Raw genomic sequence first — 22366 nt, 5'->3', positions numbered from 1 at the left:
CTTCTCCCTGGTGCCGCCGGCAGTAATGTCTCCCGCTGTGTTGCTCAGAAGCCTGGCGTGGTCCTGCCGTCAGCTTCCAGCTGCATCGGGTCCGGTCTGGTCAGAAGATTTCTCCTTGCGCCGCCGGCAGTCAGGTTCTGCGCTGCTCAGTGACTGAGGAGTTGCCGCCGTGGTCCCGCCACCCGCTCCCACCTGGATCCCGGCTGTGCCACCACTTGGGTGCAAGGTGAAGGATGGTAAGTACCGGGGGGCACTATGGGAGGAGGTCTTTTCTTATTATGGGTATGCCCAGACCGGTACCTCTGCTCCGGAGATCTGTACAGCGCTGCAGAGGGTCAGGAGTGCTCCTCTCCTCCGGAATTGCTGACAGGTCAGTTGATCCGCCGCCTTTGTGTCTTCTTTCTACCTGCTTTCTTCTTCTCAGCTTCTTTCTTCTTTCTTCTCTTGGGTAGAGGGCTGGTCACTGTTGGATTGCCAGTGTCTAGCTACTTCCAGGTGCTGGGTCCAAGAGGGTAGATGAGCTTTTGAGCGCCTGGTGCCACGGGTCAGATTCAGCCTTGGGGACCTCTCTTCACCTTGATGTCACTGGTGACAGGATTCAGCAGTGAGATGGTTAGCAGGGGCTGTCACAATCCCGGTTTCCACTACAGATGTACCGGGTTTGGTATGCGCTGAAGCTTCCCGCTTCCTCTCGGAATCGCCGACAGCAGGGTCCTGCACGCTGTGAACAGGGAGGCTATTGCAGTCCTCCGCTCCGAGGTCGACGAGTCACCACTTGTGCCCTCTCAGGTAAGTGCAAAATTCTTTACAGGGCCAGTTAGGGGGTCTAGTGATCCCCGATGTCTCCCGCAGCTGTCTCTTGCAGGGCCTCACTCCGCGGTGACAGGGAAGAAGCCACCGCAGTCCCGCCCTCAGTGCTCGTCGGTGTCCAAGTTGTGCCACCACTGGAGTGTGAAGTGAGGGTCGGGGAGAACTCAGGAAGGGGGACTAACCTTGTCAAAGGTATGAGTGACCAGGCCTGAGGCTTCTTCTGCTTCTTGTAGGTGTGCCGTGGGAACTGACTCGCGCTCCTTCTCAGAGGTTGTGGCGGGTCGGTTAATCTGCCGATCCGTGGTCTGTTCCTTGTTGTTATGCTCCGGACAGATGACCGGTTGCTTGAGCACTTTAGTCCAGTCCAGGTCCCGATATCACAGGGTGCTTGGTCTGGAGTACACCATTCACTGTGTGCTCAGTGAGGTGCAGGCCTCTGTCGCAGCACACTGAAGCAGGGGAGAGCCCCGGGCTGCAGCTCCGGCCCCCCGCCGACTTTCACACGGTGTAGCTTCTGTTTTACAGGACCAAATTTTTCAATTTTAGTCTTGAAATGTTTCAGATCTTATAAGGAACATGTCCTTGGTACTTTAGGATAAGAAATTTTTCTTTAGTAGCTTTGATTGTAGATTTACAGCGTGGCCTACACGGAGTCCCAGACTTCCACTTCCTACATACCCTGAGCCCAGGCCACGCCCCCAAGGGCACAGATTTTCAAGAAAAGAACATCTTGCCAATCACTCTGTGTGACTGCAGACTTATGAATCCCCCCAGTGCATGCACTGTGTGCTGCATGGAGCTGCAGGGATTTGCCGGTTTCATACCCGGAACACACAGGATGTGTTATACATACTACCGGCCAGTAAGCGCATCTTCACTCTCCATACACTTGTATCGAGCGAGGCTTCTCCCTCTAGTCAGCCTCACCCACTAGATGTCTGCGTCAGTAGACAGGGCGCGATCTCGGCTCAATACAAGTGTAGGAAGCAAGGCCAAGCTCACTGGCCGGGAGTATGTATAAGGCTGTGTGCCCACTGTGCATTTTTTAAGCGTTTCCACAGGGGCAATTCTGCTGCAGAAACGCTTAAAAAATGCTTGGTAGAAGATCTGCCATGTTCCCCAATGATAATCCGCATGTGCTGTGCACATGCTGCGGAAATTTCCGCTGCGGATAATCATTGCTGAAAAATCCGCAGCACTACCAATTATTTTGCGGCAGCCTGAAGTTTTTGCCGCCATTGACTTGCGTTGGAACGCATGGAATCTGCATCACTGCATCTGCAGATGCGCATTCCATGCGTTTCAATGTGCGGATGGTACCTGGGTCTGGAGAAGAGGAGACTCTCCTCCGGACCCGGGAACCATAGAACCTGTAAAAAAAAAAGAATAAAATAAAAAATATACATTATACTTACCTTCTGATGGCCCCTGGTGTCCTTGTCTCGGCTTGCCGGCTGCTCGCTGTGGACTCAAGGACCTGCGGTGACGTCATTTAGTCATGTGACGGGTCACGCGACCGCTGACGTCGGCAGGTCCTTTAATCTACTGCGAGCTGCCGGCAAGCCGAGACAAGCACACCGGGGGCCATCAGAAGGTAAGTATATATTTATTTTTTATTTTTTACCATTCTTTCAGTCACACTATATAAATCCATGCCGGTTGCATGGATTTATATAGTGTGACCAAGTTGTCAAGCACTTTCCAAGTGATGCTAAAATCTCTTGGAAAGCGCTTGACAACTCGCATGTGGAAATGCGTGTGAAGAACGCTTCACATCCGCATGTCCCTGGCAGGAAAAATGTATGTACAATCCACATGTACAATCCGCATGTACAATCCGCATGTGTTTTTTCTGCCAGGGAGATGCAGAAACGCTCAGGAAAAAATCCGGAGCATTTCTGCATCGTGGGCACATAGCCTCACACGTACACTTTTATTGAGCCGAAGTCACGCCCCGTCTACTGACTGACTATTCCCGGGTCTGAAACTGACGAATCCCAACAGCGCACGGTGCAGGGGTGCTAACACTTTTACATGCCACTGTATGCAATCAAGCTCTATATTTACTGTGTTACACAGTTTTGTTTCATCAGAAAAGTCTGAGACTTTACTCTCAATTCCATCAACAATGTCATTAACCCCTTCACAACATGTCGATTTTCCATTTGTTCTTTTCGTTTTTTCCTCGCCTTCTACCTAGTACTATAACTTTTTTTTTCCTATCTACATAGTCATCTGAGGGTTTATTTTCCATGGGATGATTTGTAATTTTGAATAACATCTCTCATTCTATCACATAGTATACTGGAAAATGGGAAATAGATTCCACGTGAGCTGAAATTGCAAAAAAAGTGCAATTTCACAATTGTTTTTTGTATTTTTTATTTACCATGGTCAGTACATGGTAAAACAGACCTGGCAATATGATTCTCTAGGTCAATATGAGTACGCAGATACCAAACGTGCTGTTTTTTTTTTATTTAAGTGGTGAAAAAAAAATCTGAAATTTGTAACAAAAACAATTTTTGCTTTTATCGCTATTTTCCGAGTCCCGTAACATTTTAAAGTTTCAGGATATAGACCTGTGTGTTGGCTTATATTCTTCACCCTGAGCTTACAATTTTACTAATATTATTTTGAGGTAGATACAATGTTTTGTTCACCTTTTATTGCAATGTTCTAGCAACTCAAAAATAAAAAATATGAGCATTTATATTTTTTCTCATTTTGTTGTTTATCAATCAAATTAATTTACTTTATATTTTGAGAGATCAAACTTTTTAATTGTATTATTTTTAATGGAGCAAAAAGGAGGTATTTTTTACTTTTTTCACATTTTTTAAAACTTTTTAAAAAACTTTTTACTGTACTTAATACTCCCCTTAAGAAAAGCTGTTATTGTTTGATCGTTTGTGCTACACATAGCAGTGCATCAGCATTGCCATGTATAATGAAAATCACAATCTCCTATGAATGTCAACCAATGGCTGGCTTTCACAGGAGTATTGTAATGACAGGCACGGAGATAATCAGCAGATGTCATGACAACCCATTGGCGTGTCATGATCATGCCATGGTCACGCCGATGGTCAACTGGAATAATGTGCCCCTAACGGCTCCATCCGCGGCTGTTAAAAGCACAAGATGGCTGATTAAATCAGCCATCATCTGCAGAGAAAGATATAAGCTCGGCGTGCAAGCTCGAATCAAAGACAGGGACATGACATATGATGTACATGTATGATATATGTCATGAAGGGGTTAATAAAGGAATTAAAAAAATTGGTTCTTAACAATGATACTTGTGATTCCCACTAGTCCTAGTACTGATCCTTGTGGTCCCCACTACTGACTTTATTCCATTCAGAATCCCAGCTACAAAAAACACAAAAATTAGCTCCAGCCAACACTATATTTGAGCATATGTATCACAAAAGATACAATGTCATTTCACTTACTTCGCAAGGGGGAAGAGGATTCACCTTTAACTCCCCCTAATCCTGGCAAGACACGTAAGCTCTGATTTAGTCCCGTGGAGACACACTCTTCTTTTTGATGAGCATAGACCTTCTTGTTCCTCCTTTCCTCTTCCTTAGACCTCTTTCACACGTCTGAATACTTCCAGTACTGGAAAAACCAGTACCGGAGATATTGGTGTTTGTCTGTCCATGTGCACCTGTCACACGTGTGGCATAAATGTGGCAACCGTGTGCCGCATCAGGCTCACACGTACCGATGCTTGGGAATCAGCGGTGCAGTTAGCACTGTTCCCAAGTGCCAGATGCTGAACGCTGCCCTCATCATTGCCCCAAGCTTGAGCTGCGATCAACGCCAGCAACGACAATGCTGAGAGTAGTATTCTGCTCCCACTGTATCCTGGTGTAAAAATAAGAATAAAATAAAAAAAAACCTTGCTCTTACTCATCCGTATTTCTTCTCACTTTATGTTAGTTATATTGGGTGGTGAACATTGGTTGCTGCCTTGCTGTATGATACCTGGTACAGGGAGTTCATTGCTGAGCACATTTAAAAAGCGCAAAATTAATATCTCGGCATTCTTTGACCTCTACAATTATATTACTATAGTAATCTTTAAGGCGGCTAATATCATTGGATTTTTTTTTTTTGTAATTAATAATATTGTAACAATTTTTTGGAGTTACTTTAATATTGTTAGTGATTAGTTTCTCTCTATGCTAGCTTGATTTATTTTTTACCTTTCCTGTTGAGATTTTTATGTTCCTGAAAAAGCCCATACTACAAAACTGTATCTCCTCCACTTTTGTACAAGTACGATCAGCTGAAGGAGCTTACCGGATACGCAGTAAATAGCCAGGCTACTGCTGTAACTGCTAGGATCGATATTCTCACTGATCCCAGCAGTTTAACCACTAATATACTTATATGCCAATGTCGATAGTGACGGAAGCTCATGAGAAACATGAAGAAGAAGAATGCTCCCTGTGTCAGCCCAATGGCCTCCTACTTCACAATCACAGATTGTTGATGGATTTCTGTGATAACCAAAGTCTTGACAAAGGCCTCTATTTCTTTTGTATACAATACCATATATTAAGGTATGTGCATGTGACTTATTTTTCAGATGGATTTGCTGTGTAACCCACCTGAAAAAAAGCTCAATAAAGTTTAACAAGATTGAACATTTGCACGGCAAAGTAAAATTGAATTGCTGTGCTTATGTCAATCTTTTAAGCTTCTTTCAACCACTTAATGTTTGTAAAACTAGTGACCTGACCATTCTCCAGGCATCTGCCACCTGGAAGCCACTCATTATTTTATACACAGTAGTAAAGAAAAAAAAACGTGGCTAGCAAATATAGAAAATTAGCACCAAAACACCAAAAAGACACTTCAGGAAAAATACTTCCTGCATTTGAGAATTGTCTTCTATTTTAAAAACTCAGGGGGTAAACCATGATATAAAATAAATTGTGTGCACATACCTTATAACTGTTTTAAATAATTTTTTCAGCTTCAGTATCTACTTTAATAGATGGGGACGATTCCTTAAAGGGGTTGTCCACTACTAGGAACACCCCTTCTTTAACTAAATGTTTGGTCCCGAGAAAATAAAAAAGCTTATGCTAACCTCTCGTGTTGGCGCCGTTTCAGCGGTGTCGGCAACCGCATTCCCTGGGCTCCCGTGCAGTTGTTATGACGCGTGATGCCCAGCGCCTAATCAGAGCTGGCGTCACTGGTCGTGCCTTCGTACAAATTGAACATGAAGAGAAAGTCAGAGATAAGCTACAGCCCGGACTTCCTCTTCATGCTCAAAATGTCTAGAGACAGGGACAGTGACGCCAGTGCTGATTGGGCACCGGGCACCACGTGTCATACAACCGCACAAGAGCCCCGGGAACGCGAGTGCTGACACCACTGGAACAGCACCGGCATGGGAGGTTTTATTTAGATCAAGAAGGGGTTTTCCTAGTAGCGGACAACCTCTTTAAGACTGGAGTAGCAACTGCTCGCTGGAGTACAGTGCTCCTGATTCATTAGGTAGCATGCTTTAATAAACTTGGTGTATCTGTTACCCAGCATGCCCTGCCGCCGGAAAAGTACACTATTCCCCCCTTTAAAGGCATAGCTTAAGATAAATGTAAAGGGCAGGCATGACCATACCCCATCCTTCCCATGCTATGCCCGTATTGGTATAGCTTGCCTGGACTGCCATTTAAACGCCAAAAGTCACAATAAGTTCCATTTCAGAGATGTGGAAAAATATTGTGATTTATTATGGTGTTTACACCAGATTTCTGGCATATGCATCTTAATGAAACGCCCCCAAAATGTTTGTGGTTTGTCTATGATGCAGCATGACTATTTTTTTTTCAGACCTGGTGTCAGCACAACAAACAAAAAAAAAGCTACAACTCTGGTTTTCATTTTTCTTCTAGTGACAGATCAAAATCACCTATTGAAGTCTATGGGTCAGTGAAAAACTCAGACAACACAGCTGGTTGCATCCTAGTGTTGTCTGTTTTTCATAGACTGATAGGCTTGAGAAATCTCCTTCAGGGTTTATCTGCATATGAAAAAAAACGATGAAACACTGATGGTAAAATCTGACCCTCTGACCAAATACTGATGAAAATATGATTTAAAAAACTGATGGTCTGTTTTCTAAAACCTGACATGTTCGTCTGGTCTAACGTCCAGGTGGCAAATACCAAATTATACCTTCAGAGGTTCCTTCTTTAATGAGCTAGAGACATTTTGGTAGCATAAGGGGACTTATTGAATGTTTTAAGCTTTATCATTTTTATTTATTTTCTTCATTATTTAGGAGTATGTTGCATACAGATCATTAATTCTGTTCTGTTTCTTATTTTTCCGCAGTATCGTCAGGGTGATTACCTTAATAGCACCCAGAGTGTAACACCATACAGAGAAAAAACATCTATAGACAAACAGCCTTTTCTCTAATTGTACTACTCACTTAAATAAAATAGTGGTCACTCCCTGTGTATTGTTTCAGTGACTTCTGTGTAAGAAATAAAAGTATAAATAAGTAAAACTGGATTATATATATATATAATTATTTAATGGTAATGCTCTTATTTGCAGTTTGTTGATTGGTTTAATTAAACACTCATATTAATCCCTTCCATCTCCAATGATTTCATAATGATAATTTCATGGTTGCTGTATTGTACCCGCACAAGGTACGGACTGAGTTCAGCGGTAACACACATCCCCGCTCCTGCTGTAGCAGCCAAGATTAGAAACAACTTAAAACACAACCTAAGTTCCAGCAATGAATTTTTGATGCTGTATATTTTGACTGAGCAAAAAATGTAGCGTCTTACAGTTACAGCAAAGCAGATGGGAATTGCATTCAATGTGTAAAATCCACAGGTCAAGGTTGTGTCAAAGCAAAACACCAGGAAGTATCAAAAACAAAGCAGCTTAAGCACATAGCTTTGGACAGCTAAGAGTGTGGCACCCCAGGGGTCTGGTTTCCACAGTAACAGCAATGTTATGTCTGAGAGCAGGTGGGAGGTCTCTTGGTCAGGAATCCTATGCATGCCACACCTCCTGCCCAGTCCTGGGAGGGGAAGAACTTCCCCTATATAAACCTGGGGCTGAAGCAGGGTTAGAGAGTTCAGAGGGAGAGTTCAGCCAGGAGGGCTGACAGGGAGCTGTGGCTCCGGCTGGGCCCAGCTCCTGGGCCATGCCAGAAGTAGAGACAGAGAAGAGAAGCAGCTATGGGAAGAAACATCAGGAGCTCTGTGGGAGCAGTGTTACAAGGAGTCAGGGGCTGGCAGCTGCAGAGCTCGCCCTGACTGAGAAGTTATCACCGGACCCGGAGTCCGAGGCTGTGGGGACTAATCCTTACCCAGCAGCAGAAACCGACCGGCAGGGGATTGCAGGTCCTCTGGCCCAGAAACCCGAAGGCATGGTCACACGCGTGGGACCAGCACCGCCATCGTGGAGCGGAAGCCATTAGAAGGCCCCGAGTCACCAGCCATACGGGTGAGCACCACACGGTACACTCAGGGACGTGGGCTACTTTTACCCGCCTCTAGCAAGGTAGCCAGAAGAGTACAGTTAGCTGGGAAGGCCTACAACTCCGCCTGGCCAGGGGAGATCCCATCTGCTCAAGGACTGACCAGGCCCCAATTGCTAGCCAGTACTTCATCCACGTCGGCTGCCCTGAGGCCATACCCCTCCCGTTGGGGGTTATACCATCTACGCTGCACAATCGTACCACCGGCCTCAGCGGTCTGCCCTGCAGCGGCAGCTCCATAGCTGCATTCAACGGGTGGCGTAGTCGTCCAACATCTACTGCTAATACTCAGCCACACAGTTTGACTCCCTGGGCACGGACCGGGTCACCGCCACGAAACTACTACCCCCAACAGGCCCGGCTCCGGGTAGTCCCCGCGTGCGCAACGCTACACTAAGTAGGCCCATGGGCGCGTCAACCTTTGGCGTAGTCGGCAGGATTTCGTGCCCGCAACCACCGGGTACTGCGTGCCTGAAAAAGACTGTTCAAACTTACCAGTGGTGAAGATTCCCGCCATCCGGCGCCATCTTCTGTCTTCTTCCCGCCATCCGCGAAGTTTTCCCGCCATCCGGCGCCATCTTCTGCCTTCTTCCCACCATCCGTGGAGTTTTCCCGCCGTTGGACGCCATCTTGAAGACGCCGCGCGGGAAGAAGAGGGGCGTGGACTCCGAAAGCGCGCGAGAACTGAAGCCCCGCCTCACGTCCGGACGTTGCGTAAGGTCCTGGAAGGAGCCCAGCAGACGCCGACGTCACAGGAGCGCGACGGAAGGTCCTCAACCCTGACGATCCACTGCGGAGCCGCGGCCTACGGAAGAGGATCATCGCAAGGTAGGCCACGGTCCACTAGGGGGGAGAAGGATGTCGGATACGGAGGAGAGCTTCACCGCTTCAACCCCCGCCAGCGCCACCGCTGTTGCGGTCATGCCTTTCACCATGCCCTATATCCCGGGGGCAGCCTCAGGGGAGTCACATACCCTGCATGACTTTAGAGAAAAGCTGGATAGCCTCTTCCAGGTGTACCCCCTCACAGAGGAGCAAAAAGTGAGCATTCTGGTGGCCCAATTAACCGGGGCAGCCCAAAGGGAGGTAAAGTCCTGGCCACCTGGGAGGAGGACTGTCGCAGAGATACTAACCCAGCTAACCGAGGAGGAGCTGCAGTACTACCAATACGAGGAAAGCCAAGAGGACCCGGACGGGTCTGAGGACTACCCTCAGGAGGGAGCAGAAAGAGGACATAGCTACTGAAGGGAAGTAGCGTGAATAAAGAGCTGTAAATAGTTACCCGTAAGGGTACAAGGACTGCTGCTAATTAAAATATGGTCCCCGTTGGGATTAGTGAATTGTTCCCCATGTGCCCCTATCTTAAACCAGGCTGAGGACTGTGAGCAGCCATTCCTTATCCCCACTGGCCGAGGACTGAGAGCGGCCATATCCTGTAAATAATTATGTGTTTCTAGTAATTTATGGGAGTCTTTGGTGGATTTACCGGGAATCCTTTGTACATGGTTGGAGCGTAACCCAGGACGGACTAAAGACTGTTAAGGACTCGGGGCAGGACAGACCCCTACCTGGTTATGTCTCCCTGTTTTGGTGAAATGAACACCTTGCTTTTCTTCAAAACTGCACCCGGTTGCGGACACGCCGTAACCATCTTTATGTGTTTTTCTTATTGTATTATTATTGTTTATACCTTGTTATGTTTTTCTAAAAATATGTTTAGTCCCGGAGTACTAAATTTCACTAGGGGGGAATGTGGCACCCCAGGGGTCTGGTTTCCACAGTAACAGCAATGTTATGTCTGAGAGCAGGTGGGAGGTCTCTTGGTCAGGAATCCTATGCATGCCACACCTCCTGCCCAGTCCTGGGAGGGGAAGAACTTCCCCTATATAAACCTGGGGCTGAGGCAGGGTTAGAGAGTTCAGAGGGAGAGTTCAGCCAGGAGGGCTGACAGGGAGCTGTGGCTCCGGCTGGGCCCAGCTCCTGGGCCATGCCAGAAGTAGAGACAGAGAAGAGAAGCAGCTATGGGAAGAAACATCAGGAGCTCTGTGGGAGCAGTGTTACAAGGAGTCAGGGGCTGGCAGCTGCAGAGCTCGCCCTGACTGAGAAGTTATCACCGGACCCGGAGTCCGAGGCTGTGGGGACTAATCCTTACCCAGCAGCAGAAACCAACCGGCAGGGGATTGCAGGTCCTCTGGCCCAGAAACCCGAAGGCACGGTCACACGCGTGGGACCAGCACCGCCATCGTGGAGCGGAAGCCATTAGAAGGCCCCGAGTCACCGGCCATACGGGTGAGCACCACACGGTACACTCAGGGACGTGGGCTACTTTTACCCGCCTCTAGCAAGGTAGCCAGAAGAGTACAGTTAGCTGGGAAGGCCTACAACTCCGCCTGGCCAGGGGAGATCCCATCTGCTCAAGGACTGACCAGGCCCCAATTGCTAGCCAGTACTTCATCCACGTCGGCTGCCCTGAGGCCATACCCCTCCCGTTGGGGGTTATACCATCTACGCTGCACAATCGTACCACCGGCCTCAGCGGTCTGCCCTGCAGCGGCAGCTCCATAGCTGCATTCAACGGGTGGCGTAGTCGTCCAACATCTACTGCTAATACTCAGCCACACAGTTTGACTCCCTGGGCACGGACCGGGTCACCGCCACGAAACTACTACCCCCAACAGGCCCGGCTCCGGGTAGTCCCCGCGTGCGCAACGCTACACTAAGTAGGCCCATGGGCGCGTCAAGAGCAGATTAGTAGACCTGCTCTGAAAGCTAGCACCTGGTGAATTTGCAATATTTATAGCTGCACCTCTGTTCAGAAACTGAAACAGAGAGGGATGGAGGTGAGCAGCTAAATTCTAGAAATCAGTGGGCTGGAGAGTGCTTCCTCGGATGTTAAAAGTTAAAGTGAACCTGACAGCTGATAAATGCTGCGCAATCTATGGTCAGCATGTATCAGACACTGGCTGTATGATCTCAGCCAGGTATAGTGACGGCCAAAAGTTTAGAAGTGTGATTACTTCTGTCTGGTTGTTGTGATGCCATTTCCCTGGTGATGCATTGAAAGTTCATGAAGTTGTCATCATGCAAGACCTTAATTTTAAGCAAAATGAAAGGCTTCTTGACTGGAACTCGTGCATTCAGCCCTACTGCTCTCAGCTTTCGCATCACAGTTTGGCGGCTCACATTGACCCCATATTCTTTGTTCATTTCTTGCAAAATCTGTACAGCACTTTTATGGACATCAGATACTGACTTTTTCTTAATAATGTGATCAACTCTGGAGGAAGTTTTCCGAGGTCGTCCACTTCTAGGTTTGTCAGCTGTTCCATAACCTTCTTTTTCTTTCTTTAATATACGTTACACTTGACTCTGAGAGCAGTGGAATTCCATAGCTGCTCTCTTTTTGACTTCACTCTCAGAATAATATGCTTCCTGACATCTGCTGTAACATTTGGCTTTGTCTTTGCCATGTTTTAACCTAAAAACACACACACAAATAAAATAAAATTTTAGGGAAAATTTGACTTCCCATGACAAAATATGCAAAACATTTGGCCCAGCAAATGTTGAAAACTAACACATAGGCTGCGTGCCCACGATGCTTTTTTCATGCGTTTCCGCTGCGGAATTTCCGCAGCAGAAACGCATAAAAAACGCATGGTAATCCGCACCCCATGGTCCCCAAGGGCATTCCGCAATGTCAATGCACATGCTGCGGATTTTTCCGCAGCATTTCTGCAGCGCTCATAAATCCGCAGCATGTTCATTAATTTTGCGGAAGCGCAGCAGAATTGCCGCCATTGACTTGCATTGAGACGCATTATATCCGTGTCTGTACATTTGTACACGCGAATAATATGCGTTTCAATGTGCGGATGGTACCCTGTTCTGGAGGAGAGGAGACTCTCATCCAGACCTGGGTACCATTGTACCTGTGAAAAAAAGAATAAAATAATAAATAAAGTTTATATTCACCTGTCCGGCGGCCCCTGCAGCGCTTCTCCTTCCAGGACCTGAGATGACGTCGCGGTCATGTGACCGCAGGGTGTCTCGCGATATGCCGGCAACCCGGAAGGAGCGCGACAACACACGCGGCAGCACACGCGGCGGGGGATCGGTAAGTATAGCTTTATTTTTTACGGTCACACTATATAAATCCATGCTGTTTGCATGGATTTATATAGTGTGACCTAGTTGTCAAGCACTTTCCAAGTGATGCTATCGCCTGGAAAGTGCTTGTAGTCCTCATGCGTAAACGCATGCATAAACGCATGTGAATACGCATGTGAATACGCGTGTATTCTGCAGGAAAAACGCATGCACAATCTGCATGCGTTTTTTCTGGCAAGGGAGATGCAGAAACGCTGCAAAAATGTTCTGCTTCATTTCTGCATCGTGGGCACATAGCCATAAAGGGATATAACAATGTCAAACACAATTTTTGGCCTTAGGCTATGTGCCCACGATGCAGAAATGAAGCAGAAAATTTCTGCAGCATTTCTGCATGGTCTTGGCAGTCAAAAACGCTTGCGGATTTTACAGGCGTTTTTGATGCGTTTTTGCAGCGTTTTTACATGTGGATTTGACTTGCGTTTTTCAAGTCCATTGGGACCTCAAATCCGCATGCAGAAATGCACAAATAATGGACATGCTGCGGATTTTTCCGCAAGGAAAATCCGCTGCGGAAAAATCGGCAGTATGGGCACAGAAGATGCAGATTTTCATTGGGGATCATGGGGCACGGATTACCAAGTGTTTTTAAAGCATTTCTGCAGTGGAAATTCCGCATCAAAAATGTTGAAAAATGCAAAGTGGGCACACAGCCTTATAGCTGACAACCATTTGCTTTCAGTTTACTAAAATCACCCGAAAAATGGCAACACAACAACCAGACAGAAGTAATCACACTTTTAAAAACAATGCAAAACATTTGGTCTCCACTGTGTGTTTGACTCTGAAACACTGCAGCAGCTCAGAGAAAAATGTGCTTTAAAAGCTGCGGGGGTACTACCTCTCCAAGCAGTCTACAGCATTTTCTAGAAATGCTGCAGTGCATCAACTGTCAGGTTCACTTTAACCCCATTACAAATCAAGGTGGTTAATGACCAGGCCAATTTTTACAATTCTGACCACTGTCATTTTATGATGTAATTGCTCTGGAACGCTTCAAGGGATCCCACTGATTCTGAGACTGTTTTTTCATGACATATTGTACTTCATGATTGTGCTAAAATTTCTTCGATATCACTTGCGTTTATTTGTGAAAAAAACGGAAATTTAGCAAAAATTTTGAAAATTTTGCAATTTTCAAAATTTAAATTTTTACGCCCTTAAATCAGAGAGATACAGTACGGACCAAAAGTTTGGACACACCTTCTCATTTAAAGATTTTTCTGTACTTTCATGACTTTGAAAATTGTACATTCACAGTGAAGGCATCAAAACTATGAATTAACACATGTGGAATTATATACTTAACAAAAAGGTGTGAAACAACTGAAAATATGTCTTATATTCTAGGTTCTTCAAAGTAGCCATCTTTTGCTTTGATGACTGCTTTGCACACTCTTGGCATTCTCTTGATGAGCTTCAAGAGGTAGTCACCGGAAATGGTCTTCCAAGAATCTTGAAGGAGTTCCCAGAGATGCTTAGCACTTGTTGGCCCTTTTGCCTTCACTCTGCGGTCCAGCTCACCCCAAACCATCTTTATTGGGTTCAGGTCTGGTGACTGTGGAGGGCAGGTCATCTGGCGTAGCACCCCATCACTCTCCTTCTTTGTCAAATAGCCCTTACACAGCCTGGAGGTGTGTTTGGGGTCATTGTCCTGTTGAAAAATAAATGATGGTCCAACTAAACGCAAACCGGATGGAATAGCATGCCGCTGCAAGATGCTGTGGTAGCCATGCTGGTTCAGTATGCCTTCAATTTTGAATAAATCCCCAACAGTGCCACCAGCAAAGCACCCCCACACCATCACACCTCCTCCTCCATGCTTCACGGTGGGAACCAGGCATGTAGAGTCCATCCGTTCACCTTTTCTGCGTCGCACAAAGACATGGTGGTTGGAACCAAAGATCTCAAATTTGGACTCATCAGACCAAAACACAGATTTCCACTGGTCTAATGTCTATTCCTTATGTTCTTTAGCCCAAACAAGTCTCTTCTGCTTGTTGCCTGTCCTTAGCAGTGGTTTCCTAGCAGCTATTTTACCATGAAGGCCTGCTGCACAAAGTCTCCTCTTAACAGTTGTTGAAGAGATGTGTCTGCTGCTGTGTGGCATTGACCTGGTCTCTAATCCGAGCAGCTGTTAACCTGCGATTTCTGAGGCTGGTGACTCGGATAAACTTATCCTCAGAAGCAGAGGTGACTCTTGGTCTTCCTTTCCTGGGGCGGTCCTCATGTGAGCCAGTTTCTTTGTAGCGCTTGATGGTTTTTGCAACTGCACTTGGGGACACTTTCAAAGTTTGCCCAATTTTTCGGACTGACCGACCTTCATTTCTTAAAGTAATGATGGCCACTTGTTTTTCTTTACTTAGCTGCCTTTTTCTTGCCATAATTCAAATTCTAACAGTCTATTCAGTAGGACTATCAGCTGTGTTTCCACCTGACTTCTGCACAACACAACTGATGGTACCAACCCCATTTATAAGGCAAGAAATCCCACTTATTAAACCTGACAGGGCACACCTGTGAAGTGAAAACTATTTCCGGTGACTACCTCTTGAAACTCATCAAGAGAATGCTAAGAGTGTGTAAAGCAGTCATCAAAGCAAAAGGTGGCTACTTTGAAGAACCTACAATATAAGACATATTTTCAGTTGTTTCACACGTTTTTGTTAAGTATATAATTCCACATGTGTTAATTCATAGTTTTTATGCCTTCAGTGTGAATGTACAATTTTCAAAGTCATGAAAATACAGAAAAATCTTTAAATGAGAAGGTGTGTCCAAAGTTTTGGTCTGTACTGTACATATGGATAAGGGCAGAGAGACTGAACCCGTAGTAGAAACATAAACCTGTGAGGCAGAATGAAGCTTTCAGCTCAGACAAAGGGCGGCCACACCCTTTATATGCACTAAAGCACATTAAACTGCAAAGAAAAAACCTGGGAGTCTGAACTGAAATGTAAATTGATGTGCATGCAAAATGTAAATGCATGTTCACATAAGGCCACTAGACTGAGAAAAACCAAAGACAAGCAAAATACCCAAATATCTGGATGTAAATGGGTAAATTGCACAGTGCAAAAATAATGATAAATAATAAAGGGTATTTAGTTAACATAATTTTGATCAAAATAATGTAAAAGCCATCCCACCACGTCACGGTAACCCTTATGGGACAGTCCTAACTCTAATATTAAAACCTTACCTTTTGTCAAGTGGCATACATATGGATAAGGGCAGAGAGACTGAACCCGTAGTAGAAACATAAACCTGTGAGGCAGAATGAAGCTTTCAGCTCAGACAAAGGGCGGCCACACCCTTTATATGCACTAAAGCACACTAAACTGCTAAGAAAAAACCTGGGAGTCTGAACTGAAATGTAAATTGATGTGCATGCGTTACATTATTTTGATCAAAATTACATTAAGTAAATACTAGTGTTGAGCGAGCATGCTCGACACTGCTCGGTACTCGCCCGAGCATCTCACTACTCGGTATGTTTGGCGAGCACCGAGCATTTCCGGGTTACTCGGTCGGGAGCTCAGATCTCCGCCCTGCACGTTTGGTGCTCTTTACAGAGCCAATGAACATACAGGGATTGCCAGCCAGTCACTGTAATGCTGCAGCCATGTTGTTTGTGGGCATTACAGTGATTGGCTGGCCGCACAGTGTCACCTCGAGTATTTATAACCGGACGCCGCCATCTTGGACACAGTCGCTCCGGATCAGCCAGTGTAGGGTCAGTGTTGCTAAGCTAGGGAGAGATTTATACTCCGAAATTGTTAGTGTAGGGTCTCTAAAGCCTGCCAAATCAAACAAACAGTCCTTCTCAGGACTAATATCCATCCCAGATAACAGGCAACCAGGCTGTGTAGGAGACGCATTGGTTATACCAACAAACGCGGCATTACAGTCCTGTGTGCTCCTGCTGGTCAAATTGCTAGACTTATTCCCCGGTCTCAGGGGCCAGGAAAAATCCTTTTTTTTTCATCTCAATCCTGTATTTTTTTTTTTTCCTCAGTCAGACTGTACAAATACGCGTCTTATTAACCTTTTGGTATTCCCCCCCCAAAAAAAATTGAGTGTGTCTGTGACTGTTCAGACACCAATATACCTGTTTAAAAGAGTCTGGTGTATGCCAGAGAAATAGAACTGTGGTTTTGCAGTTCCACGGTTCAAATCTCTGTATTATCGTGCTTTTGGCATTTTTTTCCGTGAAAAAAACAGTAATAGTGTCTCCCTGACTGTTCAGACACAAATATATCTGTTTAAAAGAGTTTGGTGTAGGCCTGATAACTAGAACTGTGGTTTTGCAGTTCCACGGTTCAAATCTCTGTATTATCCTGCTTTTGGCATTTTTTCCATAAAAAAAAACAGTAATAGTGTCTCCCTGACTGTTCAGGCACAAATATATCTGTTTAAAAGAGACTGGTGTAGGCCAGATAACTAGAACTGTGGTTTTGCAGTTCAATGGTTCAAATCTCTGTATTATCCTGCTTTTGGCATTTTTTCCGTAAAAAAAACAGTAATAGTGTCTCCCTGACTGTTCAGACACAAATATATCTGTTTAAAAGAGTCTGGTGTAGGCCAGAAAAATAGAACTGTGGTTTTGCAGTTCCACGGTTCAAATCTCTGTATTATCCTCCTTTTGGCATTTTTTCCGTAAAAAAAACAGTAATAGTGTCTCCCTGACTGTTCAGGCACAAATATATCTGTTTAAAAGAGATTGGTGTAGGCCAGAGAAATAGAACTGTGGTTTTGCAGTTCCACGTTTCAAATCTCTGTATTATCCTGCTTTTGGCATTTTTTTCATAAAAAAAAACAGTAATAGTGTCTCCCTGACTGTTCAGGCACAAATATATCTGTTTAAAAGAGACTGGTGTAGGCCAGATAACTAGAACTGTGGTTTTGCAGTTCAACGGTTCAAATCTCTGTATTATCCTGCTTTTGGCATTGTTTCCGTAAAAAAAAACAGTAATAGTGTCTCCCTGACTGTTCAGACACAAATATATCTGTTGTAAAGAGTCTGGTGTAGGCCAGAGAAATAGAACTGTGGTTTTGCAGCTCCACAGTTCAAATCTCTGTATTATCCTGCTTTTGGCATTTTTTCCGTAAAAAAAACAGTAATAGTGTCTCCCTGACTGTTCAGACACAAATATATCTGTTTAAAAGAGTCTGGTGTAGGCCAGAGAAATAGAACTGTGGTTTTGCAGCTCCACGGTTCAAATCTCTGTATTATCCTGCTTTTGGCATTTTTTCCATAAAAAAACCCAGTAATAGTGTCTCCCTGACTGTTCAGACACAAATATATCTGTTTAAAAGAGACTGGTGTAGGCCAGAGAAATAGAACTGTGGTTTTCCTCTTGCATGGTTCAAATCTCCTTTTTATTACTCTTTTTCCATTGATAGTGCGAGTGTAAGCTATTTTACCTCATTTACAATGGGCAAGGTGTGTGGCAAGGGACGTGGAACTGGACGTTCCGGTGATGGTGCGTATAGAGGACGGGGCCGTGGCCAAGGTGAAAATGTACCACAACCAACAGCCAAATCTTCTCACTCCCACTACTTGACCGAATTACTACGGAAGCACGCTACAACACAAGTATTGCGAACTGATCAGTGTGAACAGGTTATTAATTGGATAGCAGATAATACTTTCAGTTACCTGGGCACCACCACCTCAGGTCTGTCTTCCACATGGTCAAGTTTTAGTAGCCATGAGTCTCGACCGCATACTCCTCCTCACCCTGATGCTCCTTCCTCCCACCATGGCGAGTGTCGTCAAACAGCAACTGATCCCACACTTGGACACTGTAAAGAGCTGTTCACTGGTCCATTTCCATATTTGTGCCTCTCGCCTGCTCCGCTTGAAGTGGTGGAAGAGGAGATCCCATCTAGTGATGCCCAAATATTTGAACAGCCACGGCCAGAGGAAGTCGACGCTGGCAATTTGTCACAAGAGGTGGACGATGACGATACACAATTGCCATGAAGTAAGGAGGAGGATCGTGGTGCGCAAGTGGAAGAGGAGGAGGTGGTGGATGATCTAGTAACTGACCCAACGTCGCAGGAGGACACGCAGAGCGAGGCCAGCAGCACAGAGGGGGGGAGGCAGAGTACCCGAATAGGCAGGAAGAAGCAGTGTGGTGGCCGCACACAGAAGGCGGGCAACAGTTCCCCATAACACCAACATGAGGGACGTTGACAGTAGAACCAGTAGATCTTCCAGAGTCTGGAATTTTTTTAAAGACTCTGCTGATAAACAAAAAAAGGCCATTTGTACCACCTGCCATGCCAGCATCAGCAGGGGTGACAAAACTACCAGCCTGACCACAACCAGCAGAATCAGGCACATGTCAGCCAAGCACCCGACTTTGTGGGACGAACCCTAGGGTCCACGACCAGTGTCAGCGGGTGTCACCACTGCTTCTTCCACTGTTGTGCTTGTAATAGAACCCCCTGTTGTGCGTGCAAGGCAATCCCCTGTCCATACTGCATGCAAAGATGCCCCCTCCTCTCAGTCTTCACTTGTTATGGCCGTTTCTCAAGAAACAGCATCAACATCCACGTTCCACCGCAGCGTTCAATTGTCCATATCCCAGAACTTTGAACGAGAGCACAAATTCGCAGCCAATGCCCCACAGGCCACAGTCCTAAATTCGCTCTTTTCCCGACTGCTTGCGTTGGAAATGCTGCCTTTTAGGCTGGTGAAGACGGAATCCTTCCACAACGTTATGGCGGTGGCCGTCCCTTGGTACTCGGTCCCCAGCCGACACTATTTTGCCCGGTGTGCCATCCCCGCACTACACAAGCACGTGTCCCAAAACATCTGCCGTGCCCTCAACAACGCAGTTACTGGGAGAGTCCACCTGACAACGGACGCGTGGACAGGTGCTTGTGGCCAGGGACGGTACATCTCCCTGACAGCACACTGGGTAAACATAGTGGAAGCCGGGACCCAGTCAGACCTTGGGACAGAACACATCCTCCCCACACCGAGGATTGCGGGCCCTATGTCAGTCAGAGTTGCGCCCACAGTGTACAGCTCCTGCGCATCATCCTCCTCCTCCTCCTCATGTTCAGCCGCAATCTCAGATATCACCACATCAGTTACAAGCTGGAAGCACTGCAGTACTGCCTCAGCCAAGCAGCAACAGGCTGTGCTGAAACTCATAAGCTTAGGTGATATACCTTATACTGCTTGTGAGTTGTGGACAGCTGTGAAATAGCTGGCAGATCTGTGGCCGAGACCGCTGAACCTACATCCAGGCATGGTCGTGTGTGACAATGGCCGTAACCTCGTGGCGGCTCTAAGGCGAGGCGAGATCACACACGTACCATGCCTGGCTCATGTGCTTAACCTCATTGTTCAGCAGTTTCTTAAATCGTACCCCGAGTTGCCAGATCTGCTCGTGAAAGTACGTCGCCTGTCAGCTCATTTTCGCAAGTCGGCTACAGCTTCCGCCACCCTTGCTGTGTTGCAGCAGTGTTTGCAGCTTCTGGCACACCGACTGGTATGTGATGTCCCCACATGTTGGATCTCTACCCTCCACATGTTGCAAAGGATTTGTGAGCAGAAGAAAGCAGTTGTGGAGTACCAGCTGCGACAAGGCCGTCGATATTCAGGTCAGACTCCACACAAAAGACCTTAGGAGTGGACCTGGATGTGTAACATATGTACCATCTTGACAAACTTTGAGGAGTCCACCAAGATGGTGAGTGGCGGTGACGCCATCATTAGCGTCAGCATCCCACTTGTCTGTCTTTTGCAACAATCTCTGCAGAGAATTAAAGAGGAGTCATTGCAGCCAGAGTATGATGAGATGGATCAAGAAGCCATAGCGGGCGATTACACACAGCCCAGCCTCATCTCATCCCAACGTGCATTGGGGGACAATGAGGGAGAGGAGGAGGAGGAGGAGGAAGAACAGGAGCTGGTATCATGTGCTGTAGATGGTAGTACCTGTACAACTGTCATATCGTCGGTTCAGCGTGGGTAGCATGAGGACAGGGGGGAGGAGGAGGAGAGCATGGTTAGTCGTCATCTTGGTGAGAACACGGAAGTCTTGCCCATTACCAGTCTGGCACGCATGGCTGACTTTATGTTACGCTGCTTTAACTGTGACCCTCGCGTTGTCAAAATGTTGGGTGACAGTCATTACTGGTTGGTAACACTTTTAGACCCCTGCTGCAAGGAGAACTTTCACTCTCTTATTCCTGAGGTGGAGATGTCTACAAAAATGTGGCAGTACCAGAAGGCCCTTGCTGCAGAACTGTTAAAAAAATACCCATCTGAACACGCTAGTGTCAGAGGTCACATTTCGCTGACCAACCAAGGCGTACAGGCGAGGGAGACACAACTCCAATCCAGCAGAGGCAGGGGAACACTGTCAACGTTCTGGGACAGTTTTGTGAGACCTGCTCAGCACACAGGCCCTCACAAGAAGAGGAAAGTTTCAAAAGATGGTGAGGGAGGACCTTGGCGACCGTACCAGCGTCCTCCGTGATTCCTCTGTGCCTTTTAATTATTGGGCATCCAAGCTGGACACTTGGAATGAACTCGCTCTGTATGCCTTGGAGGTCCTGGCCTGCCCTGCCGCTAGCGTGTTATCGGAGCGTGTTTTTAGTGCCGCTGGGGGAATTATAACTGATAAGCGCACGCGCCTGTCAACTGACAATGCTGACAAGCTGACCCTTATCAAAATGAACAAGAACTGGATTGGGCCAGACTTCTCATCACCACCAAATGACAGCAGAGTAACATGAAGTCAAATCCACTGTGTTATTTCTGGAGGTGTATTCTCATGCACCGCTTCACACCCACACATGGGTATATGCTTAATCATTTCAGCTGTATTTTGCTCTTCTCCTTATCCTCCACCACCACTATACCACTAGGGTGACCGTGGCCCATGTTGCCAGCATTGCAAGTTCTTCCGTCCTAATTTTTGGCAGCTATTGCTTGGAAGGCATAGGTAAAGATTATGGGAGACCCACTCCCCAATAATTGGAATAATGTTTTGAATATGCTGTACTGCATGGCTCTTGTTTGCCAGAATTGCAAATTCCTCCATCCTAATTTTTGGCAGCTTTTGCTTTGAAGGCGTAGGCAAAGACTATGGGAGACCCACTCTCCGATAATGGGAATAATGTTTTGAATATGCTGTACTGCATGGCTCTTGTTTGCTAGCATTGCAAGTTCCTCCGTCCTAATTTTTGGCAGCTTTTGCTTGGAAGGCATAGGCAAAGACTATGGGAGACCCACTCCCCAATAATGGGAATAATGTTTTGAATATGCTGTACTGCATGGCTCTTGTTTGCCAGCATTGCAAGTTCCTCCGTCTTAATTTTTTGCAGCTTTTGCTTGGAAGGCATAGGCAAAGCCTATGGGAGACCCACTCACCAATAATGGGAATAATGTTTTTAATATGCTGTACTGCATGGCTCTTGTAAGGGGCATTAAAACCATCTTGTTAAGCTACGGTGACCTCCACCACTCTTCCAAGGGGCATTGATATTGTCTTTTTATTCCAGTGCGACCTTCACCACTCTTCCAAGGGGCATTGATATTGTCTTTTTATTCCACTGCGACCTCCACCACTCTTCCAAGGGGCATTAAAACCGTCTTGTTAAACCAATCTGAACTCCACATCTCTTCCAAGGGTCATTAAAACCGTCTTGTTAAGCTACTGTGACCTCCACCACTCCTCCAAGGGGCATTGATATTGTCTTTTTATTCCACTGCGACTTCCAACACTCTTCCAAGGGTCATTAAAACTGTCTTGTTAAGCTACTGTAACCTCCACGTCTCAACCAAGGGGCATTAAAACAATCTTGTTAAGCTACTGTGACCCCCGT

The 22366-nt window shown here is 46.2% G+C and overlaps 1 protein-coding gene across 2 annotated transcripts in view; it reads left to right on the top strand.

Moving 5' to 3' along the window:
- Positions 1-7298, top strand: part of LOC141156682 (coagulation factor XIII B chain-like) — a 784153-nt gene extending 776855 nt beyond the window's left edge. For both annotated transcript variants that reach the window (XM_073642930.1, XM_073642929.1), the window contains exon 13: positions 7171-7298. In XM_073642930.1, the coding sequence (XP_073499031.1) occupies positions 7171-7184 (14 nt within the window). In that variant the 3' untranslated portion in view covers positions 7185-7298. The remainder of the gene's footprint in view (positions 1-7170) is intronic.
- Positions 7299-22366: the final 15068 nt, after the last annotated feature.

The sequence above is a fragment of the Phyllobates terribilis genome, unplaced genomic scaffold (assembly GCF_046119375.1).
Source record: "Phyllobates terribilis strain yellow unplaced genomic scaffold, ASM4611937v1 Scaffold_8__6_contigs__length_399053987, whole genome shotgun sequence".
In the NCBI taxonomy this organism is placed as follows: domain Eukaryota; kingdom Metazoa; phylum Chordata; class Amphibia; order Anura; family Dendrobatidae; genus Phyllobates; species Phyllobates terribilis.
Note: the sequence above shows the minus strand (reverse complement) of the source record. Positions and strands in the feature narration are given on the sequence as shown.